At 37.6% G+C, this 15,227-nt stretch overlaps 1 protein-coding gene across 5 annotated transcripts in view; it reads left to right on the plus strand.

The window, feature by feature from the left end:
- The window catches only part of RASSF8 (Ras association domain family member 8), a 91,367-nt gene that overhangs the window by 59,918 nt on the left and 16,222 nt on the right, over window positions 1-15,227 (plus strand). For all 5 annotated transcript variants that reach the window (XR_012623502.1, XM_074826445.1, XM_074826447.1 and 2 more), the window contains one exon: window positions 9,518-9,713. Coding sequence is in view for 4 of the 5 variants with exons in the window: in XM_074826445.1 (XP_074682546.1) it covers window positions 9,611-9,713 (103 nt within the window). In the remaining variant the exon portion in view is untranslated. The remainder of the gene's footprint in view (window positions 1-9,517; window positions 9,714-15,227) is intronic.

A 15,227-nucleotide genomic window follows, 5' to 3' on the forward strand; every position in this document is an offset into this window, starting at 1 on the left:
GTGTGGTGAGGAGGAAGATGTAGTCATTAAGGCTTGAGATGAAAGCCTGTAACTGCATGGCCAGTAACGAAAGGCTGTATCACAGAAGGTACAAAATGTAGATGATGTCTGAAAATATGGAGAGATAAGTGAAAAGTGGTGCTGGCTTAAAAGTTGTTGCAGAAGAGAAAGAAGGTAGGAACAGACAAACGAAATTTTTTTTTTTTCTTGCTATATTGAATTTGACCTAAAATCCATTTTCCATTGGTACTGCAAACTGTGACTTTTGTGTAATGGCTGCCAATTTTTTGGCATAGAATCCGGTTTTTCCTGAAGAGCTCTTTGTTGTTGGGTCATTCAATGAATGCTGTATGTGGTCTTTGTAAGACTGTTTTCCAAGGGGAAGTGTGTTTATGATGATGTTTCTCATCTCTGTGCTTCTTGCCCCTCCCAGTGATTTTTGGACCCCTTAGGTGAGTTTTAGCCAAACTTAAAGAGAACTAGTGGTTTAGAAAGTATGAAGTTTATAACAGTTTCCTTAAAATTATTGGCTGAATAGAGATGCCCAAGTATACTCACCTCCTGAAGTAATAGTGAAGTTCCACATCCATTTTTGAGACAGTGTGGCCAGTTGGTAAAAGCAGTGTGGAATTAGCTTGGAGCTGGTTGTAGCATTACCACAGCATTGAAAGCAGAACTATGGGAATTAAGTAATGCAGACAGAGTATTTTAGTCCATAAGCTATTGCTGTGTATTACAATTACCTCAGATTTTGCTTTAATAAATAAAATTATGCAAGTTCACAACTGTCTAGAGAGGGGAAATACTTAAGTAATCCAGCTGAGTCCTATAAATAGAGAACAGAAGGAGCAAAGAAGTTCTTTTGTGCTTGGGGAAATATGAAAGTAAGCATAGTCAAGTGTAAATTTTAGAAAGGGATGGGTTCCCCCGCTCCTTTCTCTTACTTGCCTTAACTGTTTAAAGATTCCTTGTAGGAATATGTTCTGTTCTGTCTTGCAGACTTTTCTAGGTTGCCAGGAGAGTGACTTGGAATTTCTTAGATAATGTTTAATGAATAATGTAGCTGCTCTCTGAATAAAGCTTTAAGATTATAATTTTTTAAAACAGTTATGTGGATTAAGTTGAAAGTGCCTCACCTTATTTCTGTTTCAGGAATTGCATTTAATTATGGTGAGAGTTCTTTTCAGTAGTCAGGTAGTACCATGGCTTTAAACCATGTACTTAATTGACTTTGGAAACTTCAGCTAATTCAAATTTAAATAGATATTTCAATTATAAAATGTATTTTATTTCCCGCATCTTTCAGTGCAAGCATGGAAGTTCTGAAATGGCTCATTTGCTTGCAACTTTCCCAAAAATATAGTGGAAGAGGGTGTTGTGTTTTGGTCTGTATCTTGTAATGTGGGAAGTATAGTAAGGTTTTTATATGTTTTTCTGAGCTTTATGAAGTTTGCCCTCAGTTCACATTTGGAGTCCAAGGAACACCTCGCTTTGACAGCTGTGACTCAAAGTGGCTGTAGTCAAATGACAAAGCACAGCAAATGTTGCACATGGGCTTGACTGAAGTGTAAAGAACAGATTTGGCCTTACAACACCAAGAGTTAAGCCAGTTCTTGCCAAAACAGAGCAGATTACCTCATTGCTGTTAGTGTAAATATTGGCAATTGTACACAAATGTCTTCAATCCCTCAACTGTTTGCAGTGTTTGCAGACAAACTGTAAGGGGAGAGGGAAATGTTGAATGGGTGGGGCCGTGTCTTCCTTGAAACCAGCTGAGAGAATGACCTGTCCTCTTCCCTTTGAAGCTAAGGCATCTAGAGGTGTAAGGCAACTTTGAAGTAAGCTGTGTGCATTGTAGCTTTCATATAAATATTTCTCCTACAATATAATAACTTGCTTATTCCGCTGCTCTTTGTGTTTTCTTTCACTCCCACACTGTATTTAGACCATATTAGAGATGTATAAATGTGACTTCCACTTAGTGTTGCTGTTACTAAGAAAGTTGTGGTTGCTATTTTCTGAAATGTGCTATATGTTTGATACTAATGAAGGACAAATACTTACAGGGCTTTGGAAGACATTACAGTGTATTAAATGTATGCCTGTTGACTTGAGATGATGAATCATGAGATGTTTATTTAACGCATATGACTTTTTCGAGCTGTTTGTCACAGAATATATGCAGTACAGTCTCCTTTGCTAATGTATCTGGAAAAGGATATTAATCTGCCGCAGAATAAAATGCATCCCAGCTGCTAACTGTCTTAATCTCTGCTGTGTTGCTACTAACTAACCGATCCTTCCTAGAACACTGGTGAGCAGTGAGGCTTTCTGGGATGGGTCCATTCAGTCTTGCCTCTCTAGTAGGATTGCAGTGTTTCATATTGATAATTTTGTTTGTTAGTAGGTGAAATACAGTGAGGAAAAGTGCTTTGTGTAAAACTACCTGCAGATGATACTTCACTCCTAATCCTGAAACCGATTCAAGGTTGGGATTTAGTGATTAAGCCTGATTGAACTGGATTCAGGCTTGTGCCAAAATAAGAGTTGAAAGTAAGCACTGCATTGGATACTGTTTTGATTTGCTGGGACATACCCTAGTTATAATGCTCTTAACTCAAGTTTTAAAGTTCTGCTTTGAAATTGTCTGACTGAAATCTAGTTAGTAGAAGCAAAGATCCTTGGGACTCTGACTTGAATGCTATTCATGATCTCCAAAATGCCCTTGTGTTTTTGTACCTCAAGTCTGTGTGGAGTTGAGATGCTTTTTATATCTAATCCTAGGGAAAGGAGAGTATTATTTCAGAGTTGTTGTTCCTGTTGAATTAATTCAAGTGTGAGAGTGTGAAACTTACTGTTAAAAATGCAAGGTTATGTTCCTAACAGGGACCAAATAAAAAGAAACTTTAATAATCCATCTGTTTCATTAGGTCACCTGCTGGTTTGTTTTCTTTCAAACATTTTGTGGTGATTTGAAAATGTTACGGAGCACAGTGGGGTCAAACCATGTGGCTTCAAAATTGTGAGTCAAGATACAAGGTGTTACAGACTGTAATGGATTTTGAAAGCATTAGTGCTTCGGCCACAAACATGTATTTGTGACAGCAGGTTTGAAGTTTTCTATGAAGGCATGTGAATTTTAGACACAGTCTGTGATCATGAAGCTTTCTAGCTACCTCATATCCTGTACTGCAGCTCCCGAGCTGGTGAATTCTGTTTTGTGCTGCAGTTCATCATTGCTAAATGGTATCTTGGGTTTCTTCAGTTTGTTACTTGTAATCATGAGCCAGCTTAATGAAGTGACCTGATGATAGCACTTATGCCCTGTTAATGAATTTGAGGATGATCTTGGTATACTGCTGTGGCCTTCAGCTTGTTAAAGGTCACCAGGGACAGCAAAGATTTGGATTCAGGGTCCATCTCTTTTGTTGACTAGAGAAGAAAAAAAAAAGGGGGGGAGGAGGGGAAGAGTCAAGCTGTGCTGAGGCTTTTGAGATAGTCACTTGTTTCAGTGTGTCTGAAAAGGAAACAAATTATGCATTGGACAAAGATGTTTTAGAACAGCAGACAATGAAAAATCAAAAGATGCAAGGGTTGAGATTAAAATATTGTGAGGGAAGAAGATGCCCTAAAGACAAACACACTCCCTGAAGTCAGACATCAGACTGAGAATTAAAATACTGAAGATAAAATAATAATTTTCAAGGTGGAAGAATTATTTCAACTAATAACTCATTTGATAGTTGCCATTAATAAAATCTAGCTTTAAAAGAGATGACCGAATGTCTGGATGAATTCTTTATCTCCTCCTATCACTTCCCCACCACCAAAAGAAAGCAAGTTAATAATTCTTTCTGGCCAGTTCTCACCAATACAAAGAGAAGAGAGCCTTCCAATTTGATTTTTCTGTGCTGTAAAGGTTGTAGTTCAAGGACAGGTGGGGAATGTTCTGTAATTAGGGAAGATATATATTGTAGCATCCCCTGCTTCAAAACAATGTTTCTTTTCCTCGTTTTTTTCCCCCCACCATATTGTTAGCTTCATTGCACAGGGAGAAACTGCAAAGCAACCAACAGCTCTTGGACTAGACTAGTTCTTGGATGCAAGTCAACGAGTAATTTGGGAAACTGACTTTGAGACTTCTGGGGAATTTTAGGTTATATCTGGAGGCAAGATTTCTAGCAGCCCTTGTTGCTAGAAACAACCTCTTGTAGTTCAGAGTTTATAGAAACTTGCATATTGGTGTTGTCCTCTCACAGGTAATATGTGTATATATAGTTTGTATGTGTCTTGGATATCACTTGTGGCATCTGGATTTTGGCCTGTTTCACACAGATGTTAGACCATCTTTTGGCCAGTCTCGTGTGAAGAAAATTCCTTGGTGCTTAAACTGTCTCTTAAGCTCATTCTCAACACTATCATCTCTATGGTTGTGGGACTTCTGGTTGGTTTGTTCTAAGCAGAGCTTATTATCTCAAGCTCTCTTCTGGAGTAGCAAAAGAATAATACTCCACAAAAGAAAATCACTTAATCCCACTAAAAAAAATCAGATGGTAACTCTGTATAAACACTTTCTTTTCAAATAAAGTAGTACACTGATTTCAAAACCACAATCTGTTCCTTTCCAATCAAATTTTGTGTGCAGAAGATTTTCGTGTGGTATTTTGACCTCAACCTGCCATGAAAGATTTTTGCCCATTCATTGATGGGAAGCAGCATATATTGTAGGATATTTCTCCTTCATCAATCCAAGGGAGGAGGCTTTTTGGTAAATACTAGTTAGCTTGTTTCCAGTAGCCAATTCTGTATTTGCAGTCATCTTTGTCAGGAAAAAGTTACTTTATTCTATACCAGGATTCTTGTGGTAGGGAGGATCTGCCACCTGCCTCCCTGTTCATGGAGGGTACTGTCACGCTTTTCTGGATGGTTTATAAACTCTGAGTAACTCAAGTGGCTTATTTGTACTTTTATTTTTTCTTTTTCAATCAAGCCTTGCTTGCACTTAACTATTGTTATTAACAGCTTCCAACCTGGGTAGAACAAGCTGACTCTTTGTCCAGAGCTATTACGATGTCATAATAGGGAAAGGCAATGAGCACAGCTTGGCCATAGTGCACCAAGATAGCTAATTTGAATGAACGTATGCTCACTTTTAAGTATACTAAGCAGTGTGCTGGTTATTTGTTGGGGGAACAGAAAGTTACTGAAGTGGTTGGTCAAAATACTGCAGTTGGCTTCAGCTGCAGCAGGATTTTAGCCCTGATTTGAGGTGCAGGCTGCTTTCAGGTGATGTGAACCTTCTAAAGGTTAGAAACAAGGTGAAATCAACATCTTAATTTTAGCTCTTGGGGTTTCTCATGACTTAACACTTATGTCAAGGATAGATAGGTTTTGCGAACATTTGCTTGGAATATCTCTTTTTCTTAAATACAAGAAAAGCCCTTTGCACTGTCAGCTCTACCTGTCTTCTGTGAAAGCAGCCTTTTTGTAGTTTGTAAACTAGCTGTGGAGAGGTAGTCAAATAGCAGCATATATGTGTATATATATGCTGGATTTTTCTTTACACTTAAAACTGAACAACTATCTGAAAGAGTAAGATATCATCAGCCAATTAGGAAAAAAGGAGAATTTACAGAAAATCTGCTTAAAGTATGGCAAACAACGTAATTGAGGAGGCTTTCAGGCAAGGTAGTGGAGAACAAAAAGCACATGGGAGAGAGGGAGGGGGAGGAAGTAGCTGGGGGATGTCAAAGTTCCAGTACTTGGTTCCAGTCAGAAATACCTGTTGTTATGGAGCTGATCATTGAAAAACTGGGGGGAAAGCTGTGATCAGAGACGTGCTTTGGCTTGTGTGCATCTGCTCAGTAAATTAGCTTTGCATTCCTATTCCCAGTTATTGCTAAAATAAGAAGTTATGCATAAGGTGAACTGGTTTTGAATTTATGGGATTGTGAAACCTCAAGTGAGCTTTTTCCCCCAACCCTTTCCATTGACCTCAGAGAAATTTGTACAGTACTGGAGGTAAGGGTTATTTTGCCTTCTCTATTGCAAAAGCACAATGTGCATTCTGGACATAAACTTCAGGTTGAAAAATGTATTTGGGGCTGTCAGAATAGCCCACAGTGGAAAGGCAAAGAAGCTGTTAATGGTATGTAACTGTCAGCAAATAAAGAACCAAATACATATGAAGGAAAACCAAATGTTAATAAAAACGTGTTATAGAGTTATAATTGGGAAGCAGAGATATACATATGGCTGAAAGGTTTTCTGGTTTTCAGACCTCTCTGCAAACTTCTGCTTGCACAATCGTAGAAATCAAACCAATCATAGATTTTATTTTTTTTTAACTTACAGATTAGCTTTGCTTAGAAACTGTAATGAGACACTGTGATTTTGGCACATAGATCTTACATTTCTGATGTCTGTGCATGTTCTGGTTTTAGTGACAGACCCCTGAAAGAATCCTATTAGTGCTTGTGGAACAGGCAGTCCTTTAATTCAGCCCTGCATATTGGTTTGATGGAAGTACATTCTGCAGGCTGTGTTTATTGGTTTGCTGTTGCTATTTAGTCTATTAAAACTATTTGTCCTGTAAGAAATGAGTGGGACTATTTCCCCCGAGCTTGGACTGTTTCAAAGACGCTTTGTTCAGATCATTTGCCGCTTTGGTGAATGTTGTTTTTAAAATTGGAGGTGTCAGCAAGTATTTCATTATTAAATGGTCCCTCTCTTTAGTCTTTTCCTACCGTCCGTCTTTTAAAAAAAAACCAAACAGATGACCAAAACTGATCTGCACTGAACACAAGATTGCTGACTGGGGGGGAAAAAATGCACTTGCTGGCTTGCTGAATTAAGATAATACTTTGGATGTTGACAGACAGAAAACCAGTTAGAGCTGTTGGATGCTTTGCTGACGTGTGCATTGTCACACAGAGAGATGGCTTGTTTTGTGCCAGTAAATCTGAACTGTTCAACTCTCAGCAAGATATTAAGTTAATTAATTAAGTTCCTTACGGCTGGGCTTGGAATGTGAGGTCTGTTTATTTGTGAAGACAGCTAGTCCAGGAATAAACAACGGAGGTCACTGATGGGGCCTCTTAGGTGTTTTCTCAGTCGCTGTTACATTACAGGCTAGTAGAAGACTTTCTTCTGCTAAGTTTATTGGTACATTAAAACAGTTTTACCCGAGTTAAGTGTTTCTGTATTTGTGCACTGTTAATACTTGTGCGGATACTAGTTTTCTTTGAAGTATGTAACTTTATGTGGGAAAATGTTTGTTAAAACTCTTTGAACTCTTTGGGTTTTCAGGGACTTACATCTCAAAAGACTGTTTCTGTATACACTGGTATTCTTAAAAGCTATCACTTTTTTGTTGATTAATTATACAAGCATATTTGAAATGTGGTTTTACTTATGCATTTGGACTTAGTTATGTTTCCTTTGTTTTTTAAACACCCCCCGTTTGGACAGGGATTTTGGTGTGTATGTATGCTGGACTGACTTTACAACAGACTTGCGTAGGACTTCTCTGCTAAAGCTTGTCCTGTCAATGTGGTGTGACCCCTCTGGCTCTAATGGGCTCTGAGCTGTGTTGCTGCTGACTGCCACAACTTGTGGGGTGGAGATCAGTGTGTCTTCTGGATCATATGTCAATATTTGTCAACTGCTGAATAAAGTAGTTGGTTGTAGAAGGGAAATCATCTTTCCACTCTAGTTTGGGGGCTGCACTAGTACATCTTTTTGATGCAGAAAGAGATGTTCACTTCACCAGGAGAAAGCAGCTCTGATTAGACTGCAAACATGAACGGTACTAAGTATTTGCTTAGTTTTTCCTGCACCATTTCTGCCTCCACGTGCAGTTCTGTTAAATCCATCAGCATCATCAGATTCCATGTTTCTTGTGTAACCATACCCTGCTTGTGTTTACTAATCTCCTCTGAATAACTTTCAGATTTCTTTTACTCTATTCCTCTGTTATCCATTTTCCTGGTACTTAATTCTTCAAAAATATTGTCTTTAGTTTTAGCACTTTATTCATAGTAACCAGGATTACCTGATTACATGAGCTTCTTTTGTTGTATTATCATGGTTTATTTTTCCTTTATCTATCTATTTTCCTTTAGCTGTCTCATTAGGTTTTGTTTGGTTGGCTGTGTTTTGGGGGTTGTTTTTGTAGGTTTTGTTTTTCAAGCTTTTTTTTTTTTAAATCATTATCATTATTGGTGGTTTGTTTTTTGTTTCAGTTTTGGGGGCAGGTCTTATATTTTTAAGACAATTCTTCTTGGAGTTTTTACTTTGAAATTTTTGAAATTCAGCATCTCAGCAGTTCCAGTTAGAAATTAACTTTTGTGAGCCATGATGCCAGTGGATCTGTTTATGCAGAAGAAAAGCAGCCCCTGGAAAAGCTGAGCTCATAGCAAAACCACTAGAGTTCAGATCAGTAATTAATCTAGAAGTTAACATTAAATAAACCTTGAGCAACGTGACTGTTGGTAACAAGACAGCAGAGGGCAAATGGCTGATTGCTAAGTCCTAATTTAGCTCCCTAGGTTTCTAACTTTATTTCTGTGCTTCAAAGTTTTTTTGGCATTTCAGTGCAGAAAGAATTTTTTGGACTCATGGGATTTCTTTGCTTCTGAAAAAAGCAACCCTCTAACCATTTTTTAAATTTACAAACTTGAGGAATTTTTTAAAGTTAAATTGGGAGCTAGTATACTATATTAGCAGGTATGACTTTGGCATTATTTCAGTGAAGGCAGTAGAACCGTGCTCAAAAGTGAGAACTGACTAGATTAGTTGGCATGGCTTGCTTTTTTGTTTAGTATCATTGCAGTGCCCATGGAAAAACCTAGGATAACACATTAGCTGGAATCTGTTTCCTTACAGAGCCTGCACTGTGTTGGCAGGGGTTAAACCACCTCTATAACACTTTCCCTTATTCATCTCCTTGTTTTAGAGAAAGAGAAGCAATCTGTCTGCTTGTTTTCCTGTCTGGGTTTTCCAGCATTGGTGTTAAATGCACAGGTTTGTTGGGACTAGGAACTTTCAGCTGGTTCTGTGTGGAGAGCAAGGTTGGACTCTCATGGATGACTGTAATTAAAAATGTTTCCCCCCTGGTTTGGTATGCCACCACCTGCTAGGAATTATTGAACAAACACTGAAAGCATCTATAACCAGTCCCTGGAGACATCCAGGCAGTATATAAAGGAAGAGGGGCACTTGTTACTCTAAACTGCTAAGAGTTTACTCTAGAGTTGTTTGTTTAATGCTATTTCTCTTGGTGCTCTTTTTGTAATAATTTTTAATATTTAGGAAATAAACTGTAATGAAACCTCTGCTATGTCTACAGAATGGGTAGATACAGCTAAAGCATGGGATGTTTGATTCCTGTTACTATTTTTAAAGAGAGGAGACTGTGTTGGCTCTTCTACCCAATAGATGTTAAGGTGAATTTGTTAACTTATTTAAATTGGTAATGTCTCACTATAAACACCAGGATTTTTTTCCTGTCTTCTAGCTGCTGAGAGAAGTCTGCTGCATTATCTCTGGTATAGCTGCAAGTATGACTTGACTGATTGGCATTCCTGGCTCTTGGATGATCTGGTGAACCATGGAGCTCAAAGTATGGGTGGATGGAGTCCAGAGAATTGTGTGTGGGGTCACCGAAGTCACAACATGCCAGGAAGTTGTAATAGCCCTTGCTCAGGCTATTGGTAAGTAACTCTGTCAGCTGGGTGTCTGGGAACTGGGGTGGAGCTTTTTTAATGAAGCTATACCAAGAGGAGGTGGGGTTGCACTGAGTATCAGTAGAACATGAACATATGATGCACAGTGGGATAATCTTGCAGTATAAACTTGTAGCCTTTGATTTTTAACCTGCCAGAGAGAGATTAAAAAGAAAGAAAATAAACACTTTGAAATCTATAAACTTTCATTCAGTACAAATTTATTCTCTAAATATGCTGCTCTTTGTCATTGTAAATACAGCCTGGACTAAAGAAGGTGCTAAACTGTCAATGTTTTGAGTACCAAAGAAATATAAAAGTAGTGCAAAATAATTGGTTGGCTTTCACAAGCTAATGATGTTCATTGAAAATATACACATTGTATGTATCCCTAGCTATACTGAGAATAGTATAAAACAGTGAAATAGGTCCTTCAAGTTCTCTTACTCCTGCACACCACATAACTCAGTACTAATGAAAAGGTAACTTGAAGTCTGTGTTAGCTATTTGCTGAACAGTTTAGTAGGGAAAAAGAAACACTCTTAGGCTCCACTACAAGAAAGAACATTCCTTCAGTCTTGTCAGATCTTTCTCAGTGATTGAGAGCATCATGAATCAACCTCAGCTTCATCCCTTAAGTGCTTCCAATGCTGAATCTTATTCTTTACTAAAATTTTATAATTGGCTTAGCATACTATTTAAATTTAGACATTAAAACCTATGTCTTACCTAAAATTAAATTCGTAATTTAAGGGCTAGCTTTTGCATTTTTTTTTTTTAGTATTCCAGCAATTTTGCAAGATTGTATTAGCAGTCTGACTCAATTGCAAAATAATTTTTCTAATAAAAAACAACTTAGGGGCATGAATGTCAACTAGATATTCTATCTGTAACCATGAAAGTCAATTTATCTGAATTTGTGATTTTTATTTATTTAAATGTGTACTTCTGAACATAATTTCCATATACTTTCGTCCGATGGAGTAGCAGACTGGCTTTCTTATATATCTTAAGGGGATTTAACACAGTGCTAGCACATGTATACTCCATCTATAATGCATCAAATACCTTTTAAAGTTTCATTTAAAAATTGTACAAAGTAAGTATGTCTCTAAAATCTTGTATTCGTTGGTTAACTTTTAAGAGTGCTTTTACTGCCTGTTAGTTGCAGCTTTTCATTTAATGCTAGTTCATTTGTAAATTGCTTGCTTCCATATCTCATTTTCTGCCTGTAGGAGGTTTTTAAGACACAGTTATGCTAGCATGATCATTTCCTAGTAATGATTAAGAAGTGTTACATATTTAGAAAAAAATAAACAAACTGGTTGTGATAGACTTCTGTTCTTTGCTTTCAGTATCTTTCATCCTGTTTCCTTTGCCTTCTCCCACAAGACAAAAAGAGTCAGACTCCCAGTTCTAGACAATAATTTAATGTTCTCCTGTGTAATTTCTCTTTTTTTTCCTGTGTCCTCAGTTATTAGCCTGAACTCTGAAAAGACTCCATCAGCCATGGAAACATACACAGGTTTTGTCAACTCATTAGACTTCTTTTTACATCTCCAGTTCATCTGGGGCATGCAACTCTGGTTCCATGCAGAGATAAATTTCCAACCAGAGCCAAATTAAGATAGTCCTTTTAAAACTCCTTCCTGAGACAAATATCCTCTCTAAAAAACACCTGAAGTAATTACACTCCAGTTTCTCACAGGGACTGCTAGGCAATATTAAACACCATATAAATTACACTTGTGTGTCTTTGGCAGATAGAGCTTTCCCAACCCTCCTGTCAGGCCATTCATCACAAAAGCAACCGTATGTCTGTTAACTTTGATTTAGCTATAGGTACCAGCTTACAAGAAATAATTGTCACTTGAATTTGAATGGGAATTATTAAAATGTATTCCTCTAGCTCTCACCTGACATTTGGTGGTGCAAAATTAGCCAGTCTTAGTTGGCTTCCTCCTTGGTTGGCTCTGATCTTATTCTCCACTTTGCAGTCTGGCTCCTTCAGCAGTTGCATAGCTTAGCAGGACTCAGTATTTTTTTGTCTGTCTGTTGGTATGTCTGCAAAGTTTTTGAGATGCTCCTTTTGTTTTATTGTGCCTTACAGTTTATTGCTAGGTCCTTGACTTAAAAAATACAACACACATGCACACACAATGCAGTCTTCTTCACTGAGCCTGAAATAAGAACTGCAATAGGTATATTCTTTGTGTTGAAATGCAGTATCTGGAATATCTGCAAATTAGCTTATTTTGTAGCCGTATCCACTGAAGAAAGCACAAGCCAAAGATACTTGGATTGAGACATTCATAGCTCAAGAAGCTTCTCATAGACAAACTGAAACTACCTCTATTCTAGAGATATGAAAAGTAAAGGTTACAATGTATTTCAAAATCAGGAAAATTAAAATTATTATAGAGTTGGCTGTGGTTGGAAGGCAACTCTGAACATTGTCTGGTCCAACTCCAGTGGTCAAAGCAGGGTCAGCTAGAGGAGGTTGCTAAGGACCATGTGCAGTCAGGTTTTGAATATGGCCAAGTATCGAGACTCCACCACCTCTCTGGGCCACCTGTTCCAGTGTTTGATCACCCTAGCAGTAAGAGGGTTTTTTCTTTATGTTTAAATAGGATTTGACTGCTGCCACTTAATCAAACACAGGGCATGTCTCCTGATGTCTCACTGTGATAAGAGCAACAAAAACATTTCCATCCATTTACTTTCCAACTCTTCCCTCATGTCATGGAAATTCAGTAATAACTTTCTTCATGATACAAAAGTATTCCTTTTCTTTTTTTTTCTTTTTTCTCCCTAAAATGCAAAGACAGGAACTTATGTTCTAGGGCTGTTTTAGCCAAACAAAATTAGTAAGTCATGCTGGGCTGTGCCCCTTTGTAGGAGGTTCTGTCCCATACCCAACATGCCATCCTTTGGCAGTGGAGTTGTCACTTAACTTGCCTGGCTAATGTTTTGACCTATTCCTTGACCTATCTGCCACTATCACTATTTCAGTGGAAAGGTCTGTTTGTGTCTCTTCCTTTGGGGCTGTAATCCTGATGGATAACATTAGTGTTACCTGGTCTTGTGCTATGATCTCCTTACCCTGTCGCCCATCTCTTGACCATTGAGGAGTAGGAACTGATTCTACTCCCAAGTTTCTGTACAAACTATTTTTTTTTAATTTCTGTTTGGCTTGAAATTAAAGGGTTTGAATTAAATCTCATATAAACCTCATGCTTTAAAACAAAAAAAAAAAAAAAAGAAAAGACAGAGTTGTCTCTTTTGGTGATCCCAGTGAAGCTTATTTTAAAAATATGTGTCTATTTTAGTGAATGCAACAGAGAATAATATCAATTGGATATAATTTTGGATACTGTAATTGATTGTGTCTGCAGCTTAGGAGGAGTTAGAAATGCCTTAGCTGGAGGGAGTGTAGCTGGAATTCTGTTCAAGACAGACATAAAACTATTCAGTTAAAAGTTTTCAGAGAGTGAAATTACCTCCTACTGGGATCTTGAAGAACACTTGATATTACCTTTTACAAGTTTTACTCACGGCTGCTTTATTTCTTTTTTTTTTTTTTTAAAAACTCAAGCTGCTTGCAAGTTACAAAGAAGAAGATTTGCCTTATAATACAAATAAGAAAAACGATCAATTAATCATGAAAAACTAAGCCCTCACCAAAATGTAAAAAATATACCAGAGCACACAGTTTAAGTGGAGAACTGTGAGTCTTCCTTTAAGAGTATTTTTGGCAGGAGAGGTGAGCTAGACTTTATCACATCAATACAAAAATGTACATTTGACTGAAAATTCTGCCTGTTTTTCTGCTTCCACTAGCTTTTCTGTGTATTCTGTGAAAATCATGCCACAGTGGCTTCATATAAACGTTTCTTGGTCATTTTGATTCCTCTTCTTAATTTGGGCAACTGAAAACCAGGTAGAAAAAAGTTATTTGATACTTTTCAATTGTATGTATGACAAGGTGGTTGGTGAATGCAGTCAGGGGCCTGTTTTGCAAAGCAGTAAACTTAGTCTAGTGTCTGTGAATGTAGTGGCTTCTCTCAAAAATTCATTGTAATACTGTGGGGAAAAAACAGATGGTATCCTAAGAGAAAGTGAGCTAATCATGTTAGCTGATAGTTTAGGCAAATGTACTTTAACTACAGAAGATTTTTTTTTTTCCAACTGCCTTTTACTGGGTGTTTTCCATTCAAATCTAAAAAATAAAAATCTCCCAAAGAAATACGGTGATGAATAGTGCAGTAGCAAATACACTTGCCCTGTTTCTTCAGAAGTGTTCTCCCATTTCCAGCCCCTGTGAGGATTTTTACTACATTTGTTGTGATTTCTTTTCTCTCTGGAGACTAGTGTGTCTCTGTACTCAGAATGACATATTTGTTTCCTAGAAAGAGAATATTTCAGCCTAGAGAAGCAAAGCTTGAATTTCTTACCAAAGTGCACTTTTGTTTTCTGTTACCCCCCATAATTTTCTGTGGCAAATAATTAAAATGGCAGACTTGCTTTAAACAGTGCTGTGGATTTTGGTTGTCTGTCTGTAGCACAGTATCAGGAGAATATGAGCAACACTTCACTGAACAAGTACAGCCATCTCTTTTTGAAGTTGAACAAATGCAGTTGAGTATTTTTCCTCAAAGATAAATGGGGTGTATTTATGAAAATAAAGTACAGATTTGTTCATGCTGTTTCAAACATGCATTACAGCGTTGTATTGGGAAAGCCAGAATTGTATCTGGAAAAATCACACCATTTTATTGTAGTCTTTTCTTATGTTCGTCCCTTCCTCCAAATAATTTCTGCCAAAGCAAGTGCCAGAGCTGGCTGTCAGACATTTTGAGAGAGAGAAAAGAGTCTGTCTGAGGTTGAATTGAATCATAGCGCTGAGTCTGAAGAGGATTAGAAAAAGGGAACAATTCTTGTTGTGTACAAACTAAGGTTTTTAAACATTTAATTAATCATGTAGTTTACTGCTAAGAATCGCTTAAGACTTGTGTTATTTTTGACCCTAAAGTTTCATTCTCTGCTGCTTCAAATAGCAACATTAAGAAGGATAATAAGTACAAGAAAGCTGCACGCTGTGGTGATCCCATGGTGTGATCATACAAACTTTATGGTTCAGAAATGTAGTGATGGTAACCTTACTGAAAGGCATGGTGGTTGGGTGGGATGATTTGTTGCCACCTTTAATGATGTGGTACGTCTAGTGTAGCAGTGGTGTGTGCAGCAGAGACCTGGGCTGCTTGATCTGCTTTGCCACATCTTGCTGTTTGACCTTGGCCAAACTGCTCCTCCACATTGTTTTACCTATTTAGGAAATGGGTCTAAAATAAGTGCAGTACCTTGGGGTGCTTAGATGAAAGGCAGTTGAAAGTATGAAATGACTTTAAGTGCTTTGTTTTGTCAGATTGTGATAAACTCTGCATAGCCTTTTTTTTGAACAAAAGGATAATAGTAATTAGCTAAGACTTCAGTCCTAATAAA

This window comes from Strix aluco, chromosome 5 (genome assembly GCF_031877795.1).
Source record: "Strix aluco isolate bStrAlu1 chromosome 5, bStrAlu1.hap1, whole genome shotgun sequence".
In the NCBI taxonomy this organism is placed as follows: domain Eukaryota; kingdom Metazoa; phylum Chordata; class Aves; order Strigiformes; family Strigidae; genus Strix; species Strix aluco.